The sequence below is a fragment of the Podarcis erhardii genome (genome assembly GCF_964252035.2).
Source record: "Podarcis erhardii genome assembly, chromosome: 13".
In the NCBI taxonomy this organism is placed as follows: domain Eukaryota; kingdom Metazoa; phylum Chordata; class Lepidosauria; order Squamata; family Lacertidae; genus Podarcis; species Podarcis erhardii.
The window spans coordinates 53,985,535-54,004,450 of NC_138502.1; the positions used below are offsets into that span (position 1 = coordinate 53,985,535).

Here is an 18,916-nt window from a genome sequence, read left to right on the forward strand (position 1 = left end):
TCCAAGAGTTCCGGTGAGAGGGAGAAGAACAGGGGGCTGCTGTTCCCACCCCCATCGCACTCTGCTCCAAAGGGCTCCGCAGGATCCAGCCCCAAAGCCAGACATGCTCTTTGCCTTCCAAAAGATCTTGAACCTTTGTTGGTGCCTCTCAGCCAGGCACCCTCCTCCTCCTCCTCCGGTCATTAAGAGGCAACGTGGAAGATCATTCGTCTTCTCTCTGTGATGCTCATAATGTGAAAAATGAAGCTTAAGAAAAATTAGCCAAATTACCAGTCCAATCCTTCAGTGGAAATCGGTGGCTCCATTAATGCACATCTATAAAATCACGGCCTGGAAGCCAAGAAAGGCTCAGGAACGGGAGTTGCGGGGAAGGGCGATACCCTCCTGCCTTCCTTGCCTCTGTGCCAGCACAATCCAGAGGGGGAGTTTTTTGCACCAAGGGCGGGCGGGCGGGCGGGCAAAGAGGGGCAGCCCAGAGAACGACAGCGCCAAGCTGAGGGGGCATCCTGTGATTCCACACCAGCACAGAATTCTCTGCATGCACGTAGTTGAACTGTGGAACTCCCTTCCACAAGAGGCAGTGACAGGCACCCACTTGGATGGCTTTAAAAGTGGATCTGACCAGTTCACAGAAGAGGAGGCGGCTATTGGTGGCTCCTAGCCAAGATGGAGGGCATGCTGAAAAACTCTCAGTGCCTTGAAGAAACTACAGCTCCTAGAATGCTTTTGGGGGAAAACCATGGTTTCTTAAAGGGGCACCATGGCACTTTCAATGTGCTACTGGAACAAGGACTCTTCTTGGTGCCTTCTTTGTGTGCGCTGGGGGGTGCTCGTAGGAGGCAGATCCACACCACACGTCCACCACACATTTAAATCACCTGATTTCACCCAAAGAGCTGTAGTTTCACCCTGCAGTGCTACAGTTCCCAAGACTCTCTGCAAATCACAATTCCCAGGATTCTTTAGGGGCAAGACATGTGTTGTAAATATGCATTGTAAGTGCCTTAAATCTGTTGTGTGGATATGTTGTTTCGAAAGCAGAATCGTAGTGCTTTTAGAGTGTGGTGCAGAGGAAGCCCCAAACATCTGCTCCCTTGGGGTCTCAACAGGAGAGGTCCTCTTTCCTTTAAAACTTTTTAGGTGAGCCCTTCTGCATGCCAAGCAGCTGGCTCCATCCCTGAGCTACAGACCTTCCCTCTCCCGTGCAAGGCAGGAAGCCCCCAACTGGGCCGCCAGGAGTGCATGAAGCAGAGCTAATTGGGCAAGAGGTAGAAGAAAGTACGCCATAATTACAAGAAGAGAAGTGGCAGCGAAAGGTCATTTATCTGCCATGTTTGGGCTGAGCATTAGCAGGAAAAGCTCCTCCCAGGCCTGTTTGCGGCTTCTCTGCAAAGGGGCAGATGAAATCCACACAGCTGACTATGGATGGGTCCAGAGGTAGATGCTCTGTTCTCCAAGGGGGCTGCCCCTTTTGGGAAGGTCACGAAAGAAAAGGGATGGGCGACAGATGCAGCAGGGGTCTGTCGCTTTGGCTGCTTATTCTGCAAAATGTTGCGTGCTTTAACGGACAGCGGCAGCTTCCACTGCTGCCTGGACCAACGAGGGACAGCACATCACTGTCTGAACGAGGCTGCTGGAGTGTAAGAACATCCAAAAAGCCTGCTGGATCAGGTCCATGAGGGCCCACCTAGTGCACGAACCTGTTCTTTCAGTGGCCCATGGGATGCCTCAATGGGAAACCCCTGAGCAAGACACGAGTGCAAGAGCAGCCTCCCCTCCTGCGCTCTCTAGAAGCCCTTTTAATAAACAAGTTCACATCTCCTTGACCTTTCCTTCTCTCCTCACTCTGTCAAAACTGATACTGTAAGCTCCATGGGGCAGGGGCCTGCCTACATTCTGTTGTGTATTGAGTCAAAGGATTTTATATCTGTATTATTATTGTCTGTATTTGCATTAGGGTAAAGTAACTGCCTTTTGGTTCCAGAGAGTACAGCTACTATTGGTTCATTTAAGCTGCTGTATTTGGATCCTCTGTCTTATTGGTTTCTTCCAAAAGGCAGGACTGTGATTGCCTGATATTGTTCCCTCCAAAATGTATCCTTTCTAGCTAGTTCCCTGTCCCTATAAATGTAGCTCTCCCCTCCTCAGGTCTCAGTCTTGTTGCTTTAATAAAGAAGTGTTACTAGAGAACTGTCTCCAGCATATTATGTCAAGAGAGCTGAAATCACAAACCCCACGTCACAACACATTCCTTAACCGGAGAGTCAGCATGGTGTAAGAGTCAGAGTGTCAGGTTAGGACCTGGGAGACCAGGGTTCAAAATCCCACTCAGTGATGAAGCTCACTGGGTGACCTTGGGCTGGTCCCTGCCTCTCTGTCTAACCTACCTCACAGGGTTGTTGTGGGGGTTAAATGAGGTGGGGGGACAACCATGCACACCACCTGGAGCTCCTTGGAAAAAAAGGTAGGACAGAAATGCAATAAATAAATTATGTAAGCCCTTATGTAAAGCACCAATGTACATTGATAGCAGTATTTGAAAGCAAACTTTTTTAAAAAGAGAAAAAATAGAACAGGTAATGGCAGATTCTAGCTACAAGGGAAGAAATAGGTTGCTGTCTTCTGTCACCCCCACCATTTGCAGGAGTGCTCGGTCAGGGCAAAAAGGTGGGCAGGGATTTCTCAGCCTCTTTAAGATTTCAGGGGACTTCTTCCGAAAGGTGGGTCTCTGCCGCCCTCTGGTGTCCAGCCAGGGCCCAACACCCAAGGCATCTGACCTGACTCGGGCATTTAAAGCAGTATCAGACCCCTTTAAGCAGTCTCCCAAAGACTCCTTGGGGGTGCACTTTGCCAAGGCTGCTGAGAGACCCCCCACCCCAATTCCCCTCACAGAGCAACAGTTCCCAATGCTGCTCCCACAGGGAACTCTGAGAGTTGCAGCTGGGGGGAAAAGGGGATCTCAACAAACTGCAGCTCCCAGAATTCACTGGGAGAAGCCATGGCTGCTTAAAGAGACATCATAGTGCTTAAAAGGTATGGAGCAGATGTGGCCAAAGGTGAACGGTGGGGGCGGGGAGGGGAGATTATTACAGCTGCCTGTGCCAATGCCTGGACTCACCACTGCTGGAAAACAATCTGTGTGCGGATCAAAGCCCAGTTTGTGCATTGGAGCCTTTGTGCGCCACTGAAGGGCAAGTTAACAGTCAACAGTTCCCTGGGTCTTCTCCTCCTTTTTTCAAGATGGCGGCAACATTTGCCTGTCTCCCATCTGCAAAAACCTCACTTGTTCTCCAAGAATTATCAGAGATTATTGGCAGAGGCTTTGAGATTACATCTACAAACTCCCTTAGTCCCTCATCAACTCATCAGGCCCTGGAGATCTGAATTCATTTCAAGTAGTTAGGTGTTCCCTGACCAGCTCTCTTCCTATCTTGGGCTGCAGCTTCTTCCTTACATTAATTATTCTCTTATCCCCAGGTTGGGCATTGCTCTCCTTTTTGGTGAAGACAGAGGCAAAGCAGGTGTTGAGCAGTTCCGCCTTCTCTGTCACCCAACAGCATATCTCAGTCTTCTCCACGAAGAGGACCTACCACTTGTTTGCTCCTCTTCTTGCTTTGAACATAGGTTAAAAATAAGAAGTTTATTTGGCTCTCTTGCAAGGCTGTGCTCATTCTGAGCTTCAGCCCGCCTGACATTCTTCCTGAAACTGTTGGCTACTTGTGTATACTCCTCCTTTGTGATTTTCCACAATCTCAGCTCATCTGGAAGCTCCTTAGGCAGCCACACCGGTTTCCTTAAATGCCTCCCACTTTTCTTTCTCGCTGGAATTGCCTGCATTTGGACACCCAATATTTCTCCTTTTAGAAACTCCCATCCATCTTGGACTCCCTTCTGAGTATTTCTGACCGTGGGATCTCACCCTGTAGCTCCTTAAGTTTTTGAAATTGGCCTTCTTAAAGTCTGGAGTGAGTACATGTCTGACTGCAATCAGCTTTCCCTTGCCTCTGTACAGTATCATGAAACCCAGGAGGACATGATCACTTCCTTCCAAGTCCCAGGACTTCCACTTCATGGATCGGTTCCTCTCTGCCCGCGAGGACCGGGTCCAAGACAGAGGACCCCCGGGGTGCTGCTTCCATCTTCTGGGAAGTGAGTGTGACCTGTCACAGACCCGTCTCTTTATCAGGGCAAAAAGCTATGGGGCAGCAGGGCAGAGCCCACCTGCTGCAGATCCCTGTCTGGATGGTGTTTGTTTCCTCCCCATTGTTTTTTGGTGGGCAGGTTATCCCCCCCCCAAAAAAAAAACACAAACAACCCACAAACTAACAAAATAATCACCATTTCAAATTACAAAGGATAGCTCTGCAGTGTTTTATTTTTCATTCTCCACTGCAGGAACATACCAGAATCAAAACTGTCTCTTCAAAGTGTGCCCTCAACTTGCAGAGTCTCCCCTCCCTTCAAAAAGAAACATATATGAGACACAAGATTTGCCCACCTTGGAAGAATGGCAGATGCAAGTAATGGACTATATGGAATTGGCAGAAATGACTGGCAGAATCCGAGACCTGGGAGAAGAAGTGGTGGAAGAGGACTGGAAGAAGTTTAAGACTTATTTGCAGAAATACTGCAAAGTTTATGAATGCTAAAATGATGTTGGATATAAAAATAATATGGCATTGGTGATACAGTGTTAAAAAGTATGCAAAAATGTAATAGAAAAAGGGTGAAAGATTAAAGTTATATTATGTCAAAAGTAAACAATATGTTAAAGGTGTTCAAACATAAGGAGGAAAGATCGGAGACATAATAGATGTGATTTTAATAACTAGAAATGAGTTTTGAAAGAGGGTAAGGATTTGCTGTATCTGATGGGACAAAGAGGAACACAGAAAAGGGAGGCGGGAGGAAGTCAAGAAAGATTGCTATGTAAACATGAATTTAAAAATTGGAATTTTTATTTTTAATTTGTTTTTTTTTATTTTTTATTCTGATGTATGTTTGTGATTGGCTTTGTGGTTTTGAAATTCTTTCGGGGTTTTTTGTAAAATTAAATAAAGATATTTTATAAAAAGAAAAAAAAAGAAACATATATGGGTTGATTAATCTGCTCATTAAAGGGAGGGGGCAACCCCTTCAGGTGTCACTGGAATCAATTTCCCATCATCCTCTGCAGCATGCATGGCCAATGGACAGGGATGTTAATGGGAGTTGTAGTCCAGCAATATCTGGAGAAAACTCACTGCAGGCTCCCCAGATCAAAACTTGCAGCCCTGGTGAGTGTTCACACACACATATGCATACATGCCCACAGGTAACTTGCGTCTTGCACGGGGGCTACATTTCTGGGGTGGTGGATATTTGCAAAAAAGCACATTCTCAAACCAGCCCCTTGAACTGCCCCTGTGCACCAAACAGGTCGTATCCTCCAAGCAGGGCTTTTAAGCTCTTTGCCTTGCTCACCAGACTCTGGGAAGGTCTTGCGAGGTCTCAGATGGTACCATGAAATCTCACAAGAGCCTCCCAGAACAAGGCAGAGAACTTAAAAGCTATTTTCGGGCCAGGAAAACCCTGCGCAAAAAGAACTTTTAACCTCTCTCTCTTCCGTGACTTTAATTGTTGCAATTTCAACTGGCCAGCCTTCAACCACATAAAGTTGAAATCGCACATGGTAAATCTGTGTAAGTTGCAATTTACCTCTCTCTTTCTCTCTGTGTGTACACATCATTAGGAAGCAATACAGAACCAACAGACTAAGGAGGCCACTTCCCCCCACCCCAATTCCATTTCAAACTGCCGGACGTTTTGTTAGGAACAAGGGCACCTCCTCCTCCTCCACCCCACCCATCAAGCTTCTGTGCCGAGGACCAAGGTGGGGGGACCTGTGGGTCTCCTCGAGGCCTTGCTGGACTCCCAACTCTCAGCATCCCTGAGTGTGAAGGGTCCTGCTGGCTGCCGGGAGTTGGGAGTCCACAGAGCTGTCTACCTAAGACAGCTGACTCTTCCAGAGACCAGGCAATCAGATCTCCCAATGCCAAGTAAGGCTGGGAAATTGAGCCAAAGTCTGGAAAAGTTATGGGAAATGCTGAAACCAATGGAAGACGGAAGTAGTGCCAACAAGTCCGGAGGAGAGAATGTTGGCTCCTTTTGGTCCCGCAAGGCATTCACGGTTGGGCCCCCAATTTCCCCTTCCTCAGAAGAGCTGCAAAGCTGCGATTTGGGGCGAGTGGAGCTTAAGCCTTCTTCTGCCAACTGAGGTCCCAGTGCACATATCAACTGCATTCTGGGGGGCGGGAGAACAGCTAGGAAGGGGCTGTGGGGGGGGGAGTGATGGATTGAGCCTCCCCAAAAGTTGTCCCTTGTCCCTTGCAGAAAGACAGAACAAAATCAACCCCCCACCCGCTTTACAAACAAGTGCTTCCCCAACTCCACATATGCCTGAGCACATGTAGTTCCAGCCACCCTGCAAGGGAATATGAGAGAAGCTCTACCTTATCCGCACAGGGGAGCAAAGCAGCCGTGCCCTGGCAAGGTCTCAACAGGGTGGAAAAGGACTTCCCTGCTGAAGTTAGGAGGACAGAAGAGAGTTAAGCAGAAGACAGCCAGCACCCAGCACCCTCAGCACCCAGTGACAGCCCTTCCAAGCTGCGTAACCAGGCCCAGCAAAGCAACTCGTGGGGACACCACCGCTTCCAGCAAGCAGGCCCTGTCAGAATCCTTGCACTGCATTCTCCAGGGTCGAACAGGCCAAGTAAACACAAAATCTCCAGGGGTCCCACAATTTTGAGCGAGGTCTCTGTGGTCAAATCTGAGCAACGGCTGAGGGTGATGAACTCGCGGCACCAGGAACCAATTCTCAGCAGGAAGAGGAGCCTCTGCCACCGCCTTTAAACCCCGCTAAGAACCGCCTGCACTTCTGCTTTCAGGGAGGGGGGCGAGTGCACACACACACCCGGGGCCCCAATATCCGTCTCCCAGCACTCGAACCCACAGGCGTCCAGGTCTTGGGTGGCGGCTGCCACTATTGTAGGATGAGTGTCTGCCAAGAAAAGGCACAGAATCAGGTGTTATGGCTGGGCTAGAGACACAAAATCAGAGGACTGTAGAGCTGGGAGGAACACAGGTCAGTGTTGTCGACTCTGACTGGCAGCAGCTCTCCAGAGCCTCAACCAGTAAAAGGTCAGGGCGAGAGATGGCTGGTAGTGGACTTTGGACCAGCAAAGCAGAACTTCCACCACCACTTATTAAAAGACTTGCTTTCTTCACTTATCTCACTCTGGAAAGTGCTGTGCACATTAAGGAAGCTGCATCAAGGACACCACCCCTGTAAAGTAGGCCACTGTGCTTATCCCCATGGAACAGACGGGAAAAGAGGAAGAGGGTCACCCCTAAGGGCAGCCTCGTGACTCCACAACCGAGGGCAAGACTCCCTGGCTCACACTCGGGCTTAGGCACTCCCCAGATGAAAGTTTGTGAGCAAATCAATAAGAGTGTCCCCAGGATGCACAGCATCTCCTGACCTGGCCGTAGCAAAGTGATGGCGCAGCCGCCTCCCCCTGCGCCCGTCAGCTTGCTGTGCAGCCCGTGAGAGGCGGTGACTTGGCAGACTCTGTCCAGGGAGGAATGGCCAACTCCAATCACATCCAGGTGGTGCTGGTTAATGTCAATGAGTTCCTGTTCAGAAGGAGAAAGAGACCAGCACATTGTTAACCTGTGGAACTTGCTGCCACAGGAGGCAGGGAAGGCCACCAACATGAATAGCTTTAAAAGAGGAATGGACAAATTCACATGAGGTCTATGCTCTGCCTCCGTAGTCAGAGGCACCAGTGCTTCTGCAGATCCGTTTCTTGAGGCCACAGAAAGGGAGAGTTCTGCTTGTGGGCTTCCCTTCAGAGCATCTGGCTGGCGACTGTAAGAACAGTAGGCTGGGCTACATGGCCCCCTGGGCTGATCCAGTAGGATCTTCTTCTGGCCTTACATTAACATGGGAAGTGGGAGGGGACAGGATTTGGCCAACAGCAAGATCCCAGCCACGGGGCCAGCCCCAGACACGGCACAGCCAGAGGTGGAAGCCAAGGTGGTGACACCCTTGCCAACATCCCATGCTCAGAAGCTGACCAGACGAGTGGCTGAATCGGACTCCAGGGCTGGGGCACCACCCTTGCCCACTGCACCCAAGGGAGGGTGGCAGGCTACCTGAAGGGACATTAGGACACGGGGAAGACACAGCTGGCTCGGGTTGCTTCGCTGCGACCGCTCTGCACCTGCAGCCTCACTCTGTAGTCACACGCACTGGATTTAGCAAGCTGGAAGTGCCCCATCTGCTTTTGCCTCTTCCCCGTGATGTCCTGCCTCTCCTGGCTGGTTTCAAAGAGGAGGAAACAAAGGGTTCCTCACCTCCAGCACAAGGTAGTGCTCCTGAGATGGATGATCGGCCATTGCTTTGAGGACATCTTCGCACTCCTGGGAAATGGCGTCAATCGAAGCCAGCACCGGCTCCATTATGGCAGGAAACTGCAGGAGGAAAAAAGGGATTTCCTCCACCTAAGAATGGCACACCACTCCAAACCTCCCTCCAGTTTAACTGACAACCACACTTTGGAGTTCAGTTTTCTCATGCAGCCGGCATTTAACCAGTTTTCCAACCAAAATATCATGGGGGGACTCAGAGTCCCAATTAATGGAAGGGCAGTTATTTTATTTATTGTATTTATACCCCAGCTTTCTTCCATCAAGGAGCACCCAATAGATAGATCTTCCCCTCATTTCTAGTCCTCCACAACAACCCTGCAAGGTAGGTTAGGCTGAGAGGCAGTGACTGGCCCAAGGTCATGGCCAAGTGGGACTTGAACCCTGGTCTCCCAGGCCTAGTAATCCAACACTCTAACTACTAGGCCATACTGGTTTTGTATCAGAAGCAATACCTTCAGCACCTTGTCTTTAACCCCTGCAACCAGGACCTTGGTGCTCCGAGGGACCTTGGTGTTGGTCAGTAAAATCCGTAGAGTGGGGACTCTAAGAAAAAAAGGAGAACAGAGTCAAAAAATGTTGTCTCCTCTCCAACGTGGGCAAGCAAGCCAATTCACTCCATGTTTTTCCACTTCACTTTAATCCTTTGCAAGTGAAGGAGATGCCAAATGTTGTGAGGGAGCAGGAACTATGGGTGGTTCCCAGCCCCGGGGGCTGTGCTCTGCCCTCCCCCCCATCAGAGGCAGCCATGTTTCTGAATCCCAGTTGCTGGGAACCTCCGGAGGGGAGAGCTGCTCTTGTGCTCGGATCCCACTTGTGGGTTTCCCATGTTGGGCATCTGGTTGGCCACGGTAAGAACAGGGTGCTGGACTGGGTGGGCCATTGGCCAGATCCAGCAGACCCTTCTGTTCTTATAGAGTGGCTGGGGCCACCCAGCCAGATGGGCAGGGTAGAAATAACACCATTATATTAAGTATTATTATTATTATTATTATTATTATTATTATTATTATTGCGTTGCCCATCTTCTCTAGGGTATTCATAGGCTCTCCCTCCAAGATCCCAGGGTAGAAAGAGGGAAAAGGCCTGAGCTCAGGGGTAGGGAGGGCATCTGCCTGGCAAGAAGGTCTCAGGCCCAATCCCTGACTTCATCCCCAAACAGGGCTGGGAGAGACTCTCTGCCTGAAACCCCAGAGAGCCGCTGCCAATCAGTGCAGACATCACTGAGCTAGGTCAACCAAAGGTCTGACTCAGAATAAGGCAGCTTCCCATGTTACAACTCAGCCTTAAAAGTTTGTAGAAATACACACTAGTTGAGCTAATGGAGCATCCTCTTCTGTAGAGTCTGGTGGGGTGTATCCTGACAGGCAGTGCCTCTCAAGGAAGGAGGAGTCCCATGCAGCCCCACCAACGGACATGGGCCCTTCTGCAGGCTCAGAGCCAGGACCAGCCCCCCCCCCCAATGCCAGTCACTTTTGTTCGTATGACCATTGCGCAGCCATTAAGGACTTCACACAAGACAGGGACCTCGACCCAAAAGCTTAAATGTCATTAGGAGCCACGGTGTGGTTAGAATTACCTCAGCGTGCCGCCAGAGGCCATTTAGCTGCCTGACAAAAGGCCTGTGTCTTGTGAACCAAAATAACTTTGCTTTCTAATACCATCTGCGATAATGAACCAGCACCTGATGTTAGCGGCTAATAGAGCAATTTCACGCCCCATGAAAGATTTTAATGGAGTCTGATTATGGTTCATTGGCAGAAGGGATCAGGGTGGCCAACGGCTGAAAAAGAAACCCCTTGCATTCTGTCCTCAAACCCTTTGTAATTTTAAGTAAGCAAGTTATTCCTTAAATGCCACTTGTTTGCAAAAAGTCAGAGCATCTATAAGCATCTCGCAAGGCTGAGGAATTAACATTGATCCTTTGTGTGTGGAGGTTTTTAGGTGCCAGAGAGGGAAACGAACTCAGAGCTGCATAGTGATGTGAGGTGAGAATATTCTCTGCTAGAAAATTCTCCAGAGAATATTCTCCACAAACTGTAAATTCTAATGTAAGAACCAGTTTTACAACCCACATTTAAAAAATCTAGTAAATAATCAGTCAAGCTGTGAAATTGTCAGTGTAAGTAATGAATAATGATTTTTTTTATCGTTACATTACTGGGCATTGCGTCATTCACCATTGGGAGTTCTGAAATGTAAGCTACAGAAAACTTTTTATTTTTTTAAAGTTTCATCATTTAATTTGATGAACATTTGAATTCGTATGTATTTCAACTATATTTTCTATTTTGGTGTGACCTTATTCTTAGCAATTCTATACCCTTGGCCATACAGTGTGATTTATTTATTTTTACAGAAAATAGCTTTAATGTACCTTTAATACACTTAAAGTACCTAGGCCTATACAATTATGTGTAACAGCATGTGAGGTGGCCTTGATTTAAACAGTTGACATTTCTATAGTTTTATTTAGTGCCAGTAACTGGTTTTTGCAGTGCTATTCAAAGGTACAAGGTGCCATTTACCAGAGATTGATATACTAAAATATATTATCATATAATGATAATATATTTCATGTTAATGGCTTCTTTTTTATATGTATGCATATAGTTTTGTTTATCAAGCTGTGTTTTAGTCACCAAAACAGTTATTAAGTGTTAGAGCTATTAGAAGCACAAGATAGCCTATTACTGAATTTACTTGTATCAAACCTTAACGTGCCAATAGTATTTTTTTGACTTGTCCTATAACATGTACATGTTCTGTTGGAAGAATAAAATATGATTTAACGACCGAGTTTCTATATACCAAACCTTAACATGACAATTACTGGTGCCATCACCTTAGAATGCTTCAACTTTAACTATAAAACATGTTTTACTTTTTAATTTGATACTTGCAAGTGACAAGTAGGCTTGTGCTTACATATTTTCACTGTGGTTCCTTTGCCAAACAACAAGTTTCCCTATATGTCAACACTGCTGACCAATAAGAAAGTTTTCTGTAGTTTTTGGTTGCCATCTGAACAAGTTTACCCATGAATAAACATGTATATTAACTAATTATATATGCAATGCATTGAAATGAATATTCTCCTATTTTAAATGGGAATTCTCTAATATTCTCATTAACCAAGAATATTCTTGAGTATATTCTCCAAAAGATTATTCTCGAATTTAACATCACTAGAGCTGCATCACCTTATTCAATGCCCCTCCCCACAAAAAGGGGATGAAAGCAGAATCATCAAACATCAAAGCCCCAGAAGAGCCCTGCTGCTGGGTCTGGCCAGTGGGGGCCCCCTGGTCCCCTCTCCTGTTCTCATAATGGGCAGCCCGAAGCCTGTTGGGAGCCTGCAAGCGGCACCTGAAGGCCACAGGACTCTGCTCACCTGCCCTGCCCAGCCGGGAATCAGAGGTGTAACACCTTCGAAAGTGGAGGGTGAGCACAGCCATCGTGGCCAGGAGCCCCTGAGAACCTTTGCCTCCTCCTTCATGAATATCTCTTTTGCAGCCATCTCATGCAGTGGCCATCACAAAGAGCTTTCAACTATTTATTTCAAAGAGCTGGTGGGGGGTGGAGTGTCCCTGTAAGTTCACCGCGTCTCCCACCCCACCCCATGCAGACAGCCCAGGGGTAGAGCAACCCCCAAGAGGTGGCTTGTCCAGCATCTGTGTGAAGACCTGCACACCCACAGCAAATATAGTCTGAAACCCACCAGCCTTCCCACAGAGCAGCTTATTAACCACATTCATCACACTAAAAGTAGTTTTTACGCAGCATAAACATTAACGCTCAGAGTGAACTTTTACCTTTTTAACGGCAAGATTTTTCCTGACTGGTATCTCAAAGCTCCACCTAAAAGTTTCCACGGAGGGGGAGAAGAAGAGCCTTAACACTGGAACACTGTTTCAGAAGATGTCTTGTTTTCCATGATGTGGCACAAAGAACTCAATTTACAATGAACAATACAGAGCAACGCTGAGTCACTCCTTTGTCATAAAGCAAGGGAGAGAAGGAAAGGAATTCTGAATATTTGAAGAAAGATAACTACAGATAGTTCCAAAGGGGCAGCTTCATCTAGGACGTGAGGGAGACCCCAGCGTGTGATGCAGGAACCCCCCCCCATGGCTTCTAGAAGCGTAGCAGATGGAGACTGTGGTGATACCAGTGGAATTAAAATCCAGCAAGCCATTCAATGCTGTCACTTGTGAACTGACCTGGGGGGAAATATTAGATGTCATGGATGCTTTATTTGAGATTCCTGCATTGCAGGGGGTTGGACTGGATGACCCTCAGGGTACCTTCCAACTCTGTGATTCTACGATTTACACAGCGCGTAGCTCAACTATGGAACTCGCTCCCACAGGAGGCAGTGATGGTCACAAACTTGGACGCTTTAAAAGAGGACCAGACAAATTCATGGAGCAGGCTAGAGATGGCTCCTAGGCATGGTGTCTCTGCCATCTGCCTCCTCAGGTGCAGGCAGCAAAGCTTCTGAATACCAGTTGCCAGAAACCACAGCGAGGGCTCTTGGGCTCAGGTCCTGCAGGCGGGACCCACTTGGGGGCTCTGGCTGGCCGCTGTGAGAACAGGTTGCTGGACTACATGCCCCGCCTTAGGCCTGATCCAGAAGCCTCTTCTCATGTTAAATCAGAGAGAGAAAGCACTTACCCCAGGTGCCCACGGCGTTATCCACTCCAGAGGGGTTCCCATGGATCACCTGCTCTCCTCGGAAGGCCCAGCTGTTGATTAAGTCCAGCTCATCCTCAGCCCACCTGGAAGGCAGAAAACAGCCTCACACCATGCCAGAGAATCTGTCCATGCAGACCAGTATTGCCTATTGTGGTTGTTAAGAGGTGGCCTGGGACCTGGGAATATGGGGTTCAAATCCCCACTCAGCCACGAAGCTCACGGGCTGACCTTGGGGGCCGGTCACTGCCTCTCAGCCTGACCTACCTCGCAGGGTTGCTGTGAGGGGAGGGAGAGGACCTTGAGCTCCTTGGAGGAAAGGTGTGATATAAATTTAATAAATAATAATGTTGACTGGTTGTATTTGGAAGCAGTTCTTCCAGGTTCTTATACTTAGGCAAAGAAAAATATCTATTGATATCTATTTGTTTCTGTTTGCGACAGATAATTGAACAGATAAAATAGCTGAATGAGGTAGAAGTGAATCCATCAGCATTTCACGCCCCCCCTCCCATTGGTTGGATGGCCATCTCTCAGCCGAGATGCTTGCACTGCAGGTAGTTGAACCAGATGACCCTTCCACCTCTACAGCTCTGTGATTCTACGATGCCCAGCTCTCTGGGGCTCCTACCTGGCTACAGACTGGCCCTCGCCCAGAGGGTAGCTGATGATCCCACACCCAGAAAGCAAAGCCCCTGCCAGGCAGACGGAATAAGCAGCGCTGGAACCTAACCCAGCACCAGTGGGCAGCTCAGACCACACCAGGATGTCCATGCTTGGAAGGACCCTGAAAGACACAACATTACAAAAATAAAAAGTAAACCACCTGTCATTCCATCATTTACTGAGCAGGACCAACAAGGAAGAACTGGAATGAGTTGCATTATCTTGTCACACAGACAATAGAACAAATCTGTTTGCTCTGGCTCTGGTGATCATAGGAAGCTGGGAACAGAGGAGGCTTGCAGGTACTGAGCCAGACCCTTGGGTCCATCTAGCCTAGTATTGTCTACAAGGACTGGCAGCAACAGCTGTATCCAGGATGCTGCCCACCACCTGCCTTCAGAAGACCTCCGCTGTCCCGGGGGCTTTTAAAATGCTGGGGGTCGGCAGCAAAGCCCTCCTGTCCCCGGAGCTTGCAGGGCGGGAGGTGGGGAGAAGGGCTTTTCTTCCCACCGCCAGCCTTCAGAACAGCCTTCTGAAGGCTGGCGGTGGGAAGAAAAGCCCTTGTCGTCCCCCCCCCCCCAGCCTTCAGAAGAGGTCGGGGGACAGACTGTCCCCGGACCTGGTCTGAAGGCGGTTTCCATAGGAACGCATTGATTGATTTTCAATGCATTCCTATGGGAAACCGTGCTTCGCAAGACGAAAAACTCGCAAGAAGAAAAAACTTGCGGAACGAATTAATTTCGTCTTGCGAGGCACCACTGTATGATGCTAGGTGGGGGGGGGCAGGGAGTGTGGTTTGGGGAAAACAGCCTCCTATGCCAAACTGGGACCTGTGCTGGGTCCCAATTTGGTCTGTGGGTCAGCGGCTCCCCACCTCACCCCCAAATGAGCTACAGCTTCCAACTATTTTATTATTATTATTATTGAATGTGTATACAGTACTACCCTTCACCTGAAAATGACAGGGCAGTTTACAGCATACACGTCACTGCAGAGAGCCAGGATTCAGAATTGAGAGAGCCACACCACTAAAGGGTTGTGGTGGAGTTTTTCAATAGACACAGCATTGCGGTGTTTAAGGGAACTTTACTCGGGCAGAACGGCCCCCACTGGGGAACCCACCCACTTGCGTACAAATTAGGTCCCATTCTCTGATGAAAAGCATGCCTGCTGTAACAGAGCTGGAAGCCTGATTCTGCAAGAAAATCAGGATGCCTACTCTTTACAGGACTTGCTCAATGTGAGCTTTTCCTTGACACATTCTTAACACAGTCTGCTTGAGCGGTTTCTCCTAACCATATCATTTCAGGCACTCTTGCTTTGCATCTCTTCTCTTTTAGGCCCTTCAGTCAAGGCACATGCTATAATTCCCACTACAGGGCTCTCTGGGAGAGAAATACCAATGCATTAAATCACAGGTGAAGCAGCGACAAGTGGGGGGAGGTGCCCAAGAGCCTTACCCGCATTTGGACGCAATGGACAAGTACAAGTAGAGGAAGGCCACGACGGCCAGGCTGTGTGTGGCTGCAGCCGCTCCCTCTGCAGCCCCCACAAACTCCTTCAGCTTCTCCACTTGTCCTGGGCTGGGGGGCTGAGAGTCAATCAGGCCAGCTGGAGAAAGAGCCAATGGAGAGGAAGGCATCTTAACGGTCCATGACAGACCCACCAGACACATTTTGCTTTATTCCAGGATGGACATCAGAGAAACGCCTTTACTAGGCCAACCACAGGAACCCAGGAAGCTATTTCATCCCAAGTCAGAGCCTTGCTCCATCGAGCTCAGGGCTGGCAGGACTGGCAACAGCGTTTTGGGCAGGGGGCATTCCCAGCCTGACCTGGAGATTTGGCCTGGTACCTTCTGCGTGCAAAGCCAACGCTCTGTCATTGAGCAGCTTGGTGCTCCTGCCCCTCTGCTGTGCTTCACAGCCCCAGGCAGCCCACACAGGATGCCTGGAGATTGGACAGTGGGACCCTCATCTCAGGCCTCCCCGGAACGGATCTCCCAAAGCAGCTGTGGCTCTCTGCAGATTGAAGCAAAGAACAGGAGTCCCCCCCCCCCAACACACCCCCAAGCATCCAGAGTGCTCACCAGGGAACGCTGCCAGTAAGGGCTCCAGCTCAGATGTTTCCCAGTGTAACCTGGTCCCAATATTTGGCAGATGTATCAAGACCTTCCCATCATTCCGAAGGGTCATCTGAAGGAATGTCCTCAGGTTCAATGCCACGGCCAGGGCAACCTAGAATTGCAGAGTTGTGGAGTTGGAAGGGGCTCTGAGGGTCATCTAGTCCAACCCCCTGCTGTGCAGGAGTCACACACACCTTCAACAGGGAAGGCACCACACACAGAGATCGGCATGGGGAGGCCTTTTTCTAAAACCCAAGCACAGAGAACTTCAGGGGCCCTCCAGATCCCACCCCCCTGCTCCTTGGGACTCTCCCCCAGGACACAACCCTTACCAGGCCTGGTTTGCACTCGTCTTCCAGGCTGGAATGGGTCTGTGAACTCGGACCAACTTGGCCCCTTGCTTGACCCCAGGGAGGATGTGTGAGTGTGTGGAATCTAGGCAGCGTTGCCTGGGTTGCTCCACCCATTTTCCTCTGGCTCCGCCCACCACTGGCCCCAGGAAGCCTGCCTGGGTTAGGGGACAGGGGACAAGCCTGCCTAGAAGGAAGCCCGCACCTGTGGCTGACAAAGGTTCTCCCCCCCCCCGCCCCGCCCTGAGAGGAAACATTGCCAAGTGCATTTTGCGGGTACAGGGAGAAAAAGAAGCAACCACTCTCAATATGGATTTAACTCTTGCAAAAAAATAAATATTAACGTTCCCCACAATGTTACAATTCCCAGTGGGGTAGTCATGCTAGACTTGCACAGGAGAAATAAATGTGTCTTGTGGTGCCTTAAAAACAAGCAGATTTGCTATGGCAGAAGTTTTTGTGGACTAAGGTCCACCTCACCAACTCTAAGGTGTGTTAACCGACCTACCAATACGTTATCACCGTGGTCTTGTGAATGTTAATAGCCTAATTATCACTGTCTGCACTTTTCTGCATTTTATTTCCTCCCAGCTTCACTAATCTACACACAAACATGCCCCTGCAGCTCAGGAAAACACTCCATGCCTCTGATGAAGTGGACTGTAGTCCAGAAAAGCTGGTGCCATAATAAGCTTCTTCGTTTTTACAGGGCCTTTCCAGTGGTGGCTCCCCGACTGTGGAATGCCCACCATTATTAGCTTTAAGGAGGAATTTGGAAACATTTTTCTTTACTTGGGCATTTGATGGCTGAAGAATTCTCGAGATCTTTGGATGGAAGCATGAAGGAAGGTGCTGGACTCTCCTTCCTTGGAGGTTTTTAAACAGGGGTTGGCTGGCCATCTGTTATGGATGCTTTAGTCGAGATTCCTGCATTGCAGGGAGTTGGACTAGATGACCCTTAGGGATCCCTTCCAACTCTACAATTCTGATTTTAACTGGTTTGAGATTTTTTCTTTTAATAAGCAAATGGCATGTAAATGTTATGAAATAAATAAACTGTAACTGCTTTTAGGCATTCTTTATTGTAATATTTAAAATATATTTTTAGAATGTTTCTGCTTTTTGTTTTTATATTGTGTACCTGTTTGCCGCCCTGGACTCCTTGGGGAGGAAGGGCGGGGTAGACATTCATTAAATAATAATTATCAATCATCATAACATGTTGGGAAATGGAGTTGAAGATCTTCATCTGAGGCTGTTTGTGGAGTGCCTCACGTCATGCGACATATTCCCTGGAGAGGCTTGGCTCACGCCTCCTTCCATGTCTTTTCAGCACTGGGCAAAGGCCTTCTTGTTTTTCAGGTTTTCTATTGGGCAATTCTAACTACATCTTCTCAGAAGTAAATCCTATTTAATTCAATGGGGCTTCCTCTGTAGTGGATGGGGTTCTGATGGGCAACCTAAATCTGAATTCATCCCCATCCAATCATGTTATGCTGTTTTTACACATCACTTTTCTGGGATTGCTTTTATTCTGTGCACTGTTTGTATTATTTGTTATATTAAAATGCCTGCTACAATGCAGTTTCAGAATTTATAAGTAGTATAAAAACACACACAAAATAAAACTTAGACTGTCCAATACTTAAACCCTCACATAAAGCCCTGAAAAATCAACAACACAAAGGGCCAGTTGCAAAAATGGCAAAAATCAATAGCCCATGAAATGCCTGGGAATAGAGGAAGTCTTAAGCTGCTGCCAAAAAGGAAGGAGAGTCAGTGCCAGCAGACCTTGCTTGGGAGGGTGCTGCAAAGATGGGGGGCTGCAACCGCTTCCCCATTGTCCCCCCTCCCCTGAAACTCCCTCTTGAAGGGGGCACTTGAAAGCAGGGCCCCGGATGAAGGCTTGGGAGTCCAGGGAGACTGAGGTCAGCAGAGGAGTTCCGGCAGCTAACTGAGGTCCCAAGCCAAATTAGGCTTTGCAATATAGCCATTGCTTACTTTTTATTTATGTCATAAAATTTATATACCACTTGTTTGTAAAAAATAAAAATAAACGAAGTTTATAAAAGGAAAGAGAAATAGAATTATCATCAGTAAAAACAGTTTAAAACAACTATTTCAAACATTCCAAAATAGTTAAAATCAATGGTAAGTGAAAACACACACCAACATTCTACGTATCTGGGCAGGTTGTCCAACAAAAAATGTTTTTAGCAGACCTCGGAAAGAGTGCAGCGAAGAGGGCTGCTGGGAAAGAGCGGGCGGGGAGTCGCCGGGGGGCATCTTCGGGGCGAGAAGGCGACCCGGCGGGGAAAGCGGGCCCAAGGTGGGGACAGGAAGACCCTGAAGGGGCTCTCCCCTGGGTCAGCACTCAGGCTGCAGCATCTGCCCGACGCGCGGCCCCGATCCTGGCGCCCGCCCCCCCCCGGCCCCCCGCGCTCACCTTGCCGCGGACGACGGCGTGCTCCCCGTGCAGGATCACCTTCCCCGGCGCCGAGACCACCCAGCGCCGCATCTCCTCCCGGCCAGCGACCCCGGCCTCGTCCCGGCAGCGCCGCGCCTTGGCCCCGCCCTCCTCCTCCGGGGGGCGGGTCTGGGCGCCGCCCGG

At 48.8% G+C, this 18,916-nt stretch overlaps 1 protein-coding gene across 2 annotated transcripts; it reads right to left on the reverse strand.

The window, feature by feature from the left end:
- Positions 1 to 5,596: 5,596 nt before the first annotated feature.
- On the reverse strand, positions 5,597 to 18,855 carry MVK (mevalonate kinase). 2 transcript variants are annotated; one of them, XM_081836555.1, is made up of 10 exons: positions 18,752 to 18,855; positions 15,920 to 16,067; positions 15,291 to 15,441; positions 13,796 to 13,951; positions 13,147 to 13,250; positions 12,285 to 12,330; positions 8,925 to 9,015; positions 8,398 to 8,514; positions 7,521 to 7,674; positions 5,597 to 7,039 (listed from the first exon to the last, which is right to left on the reverse strand). In XM_081836555.1, exons 1-10 carry the CDS (start codon positions 18,821 to 18,823, stop codon positions 6,888 to 6,890), a joined length of 1,191 nt encoding a protein of 396 aa, XP_081692681.1. In that variant the 5' UTR covers positions 18,824 to 18,855; the 3' UTR covers positions 5,597 to 6,887. The 2 variants fall into 2 exon arrangements, with proteins under 2 accessions (XP_081692681.1, XP_081692682.1); XM_081836556.1 differs by lacking the exon at positions 5,597 to 7,039 and adding an exon at positions 7,281 to 7,324.
- Between the last annotated feature and the right edge of the window lie 61 nt (positions 18,856 to 18,916).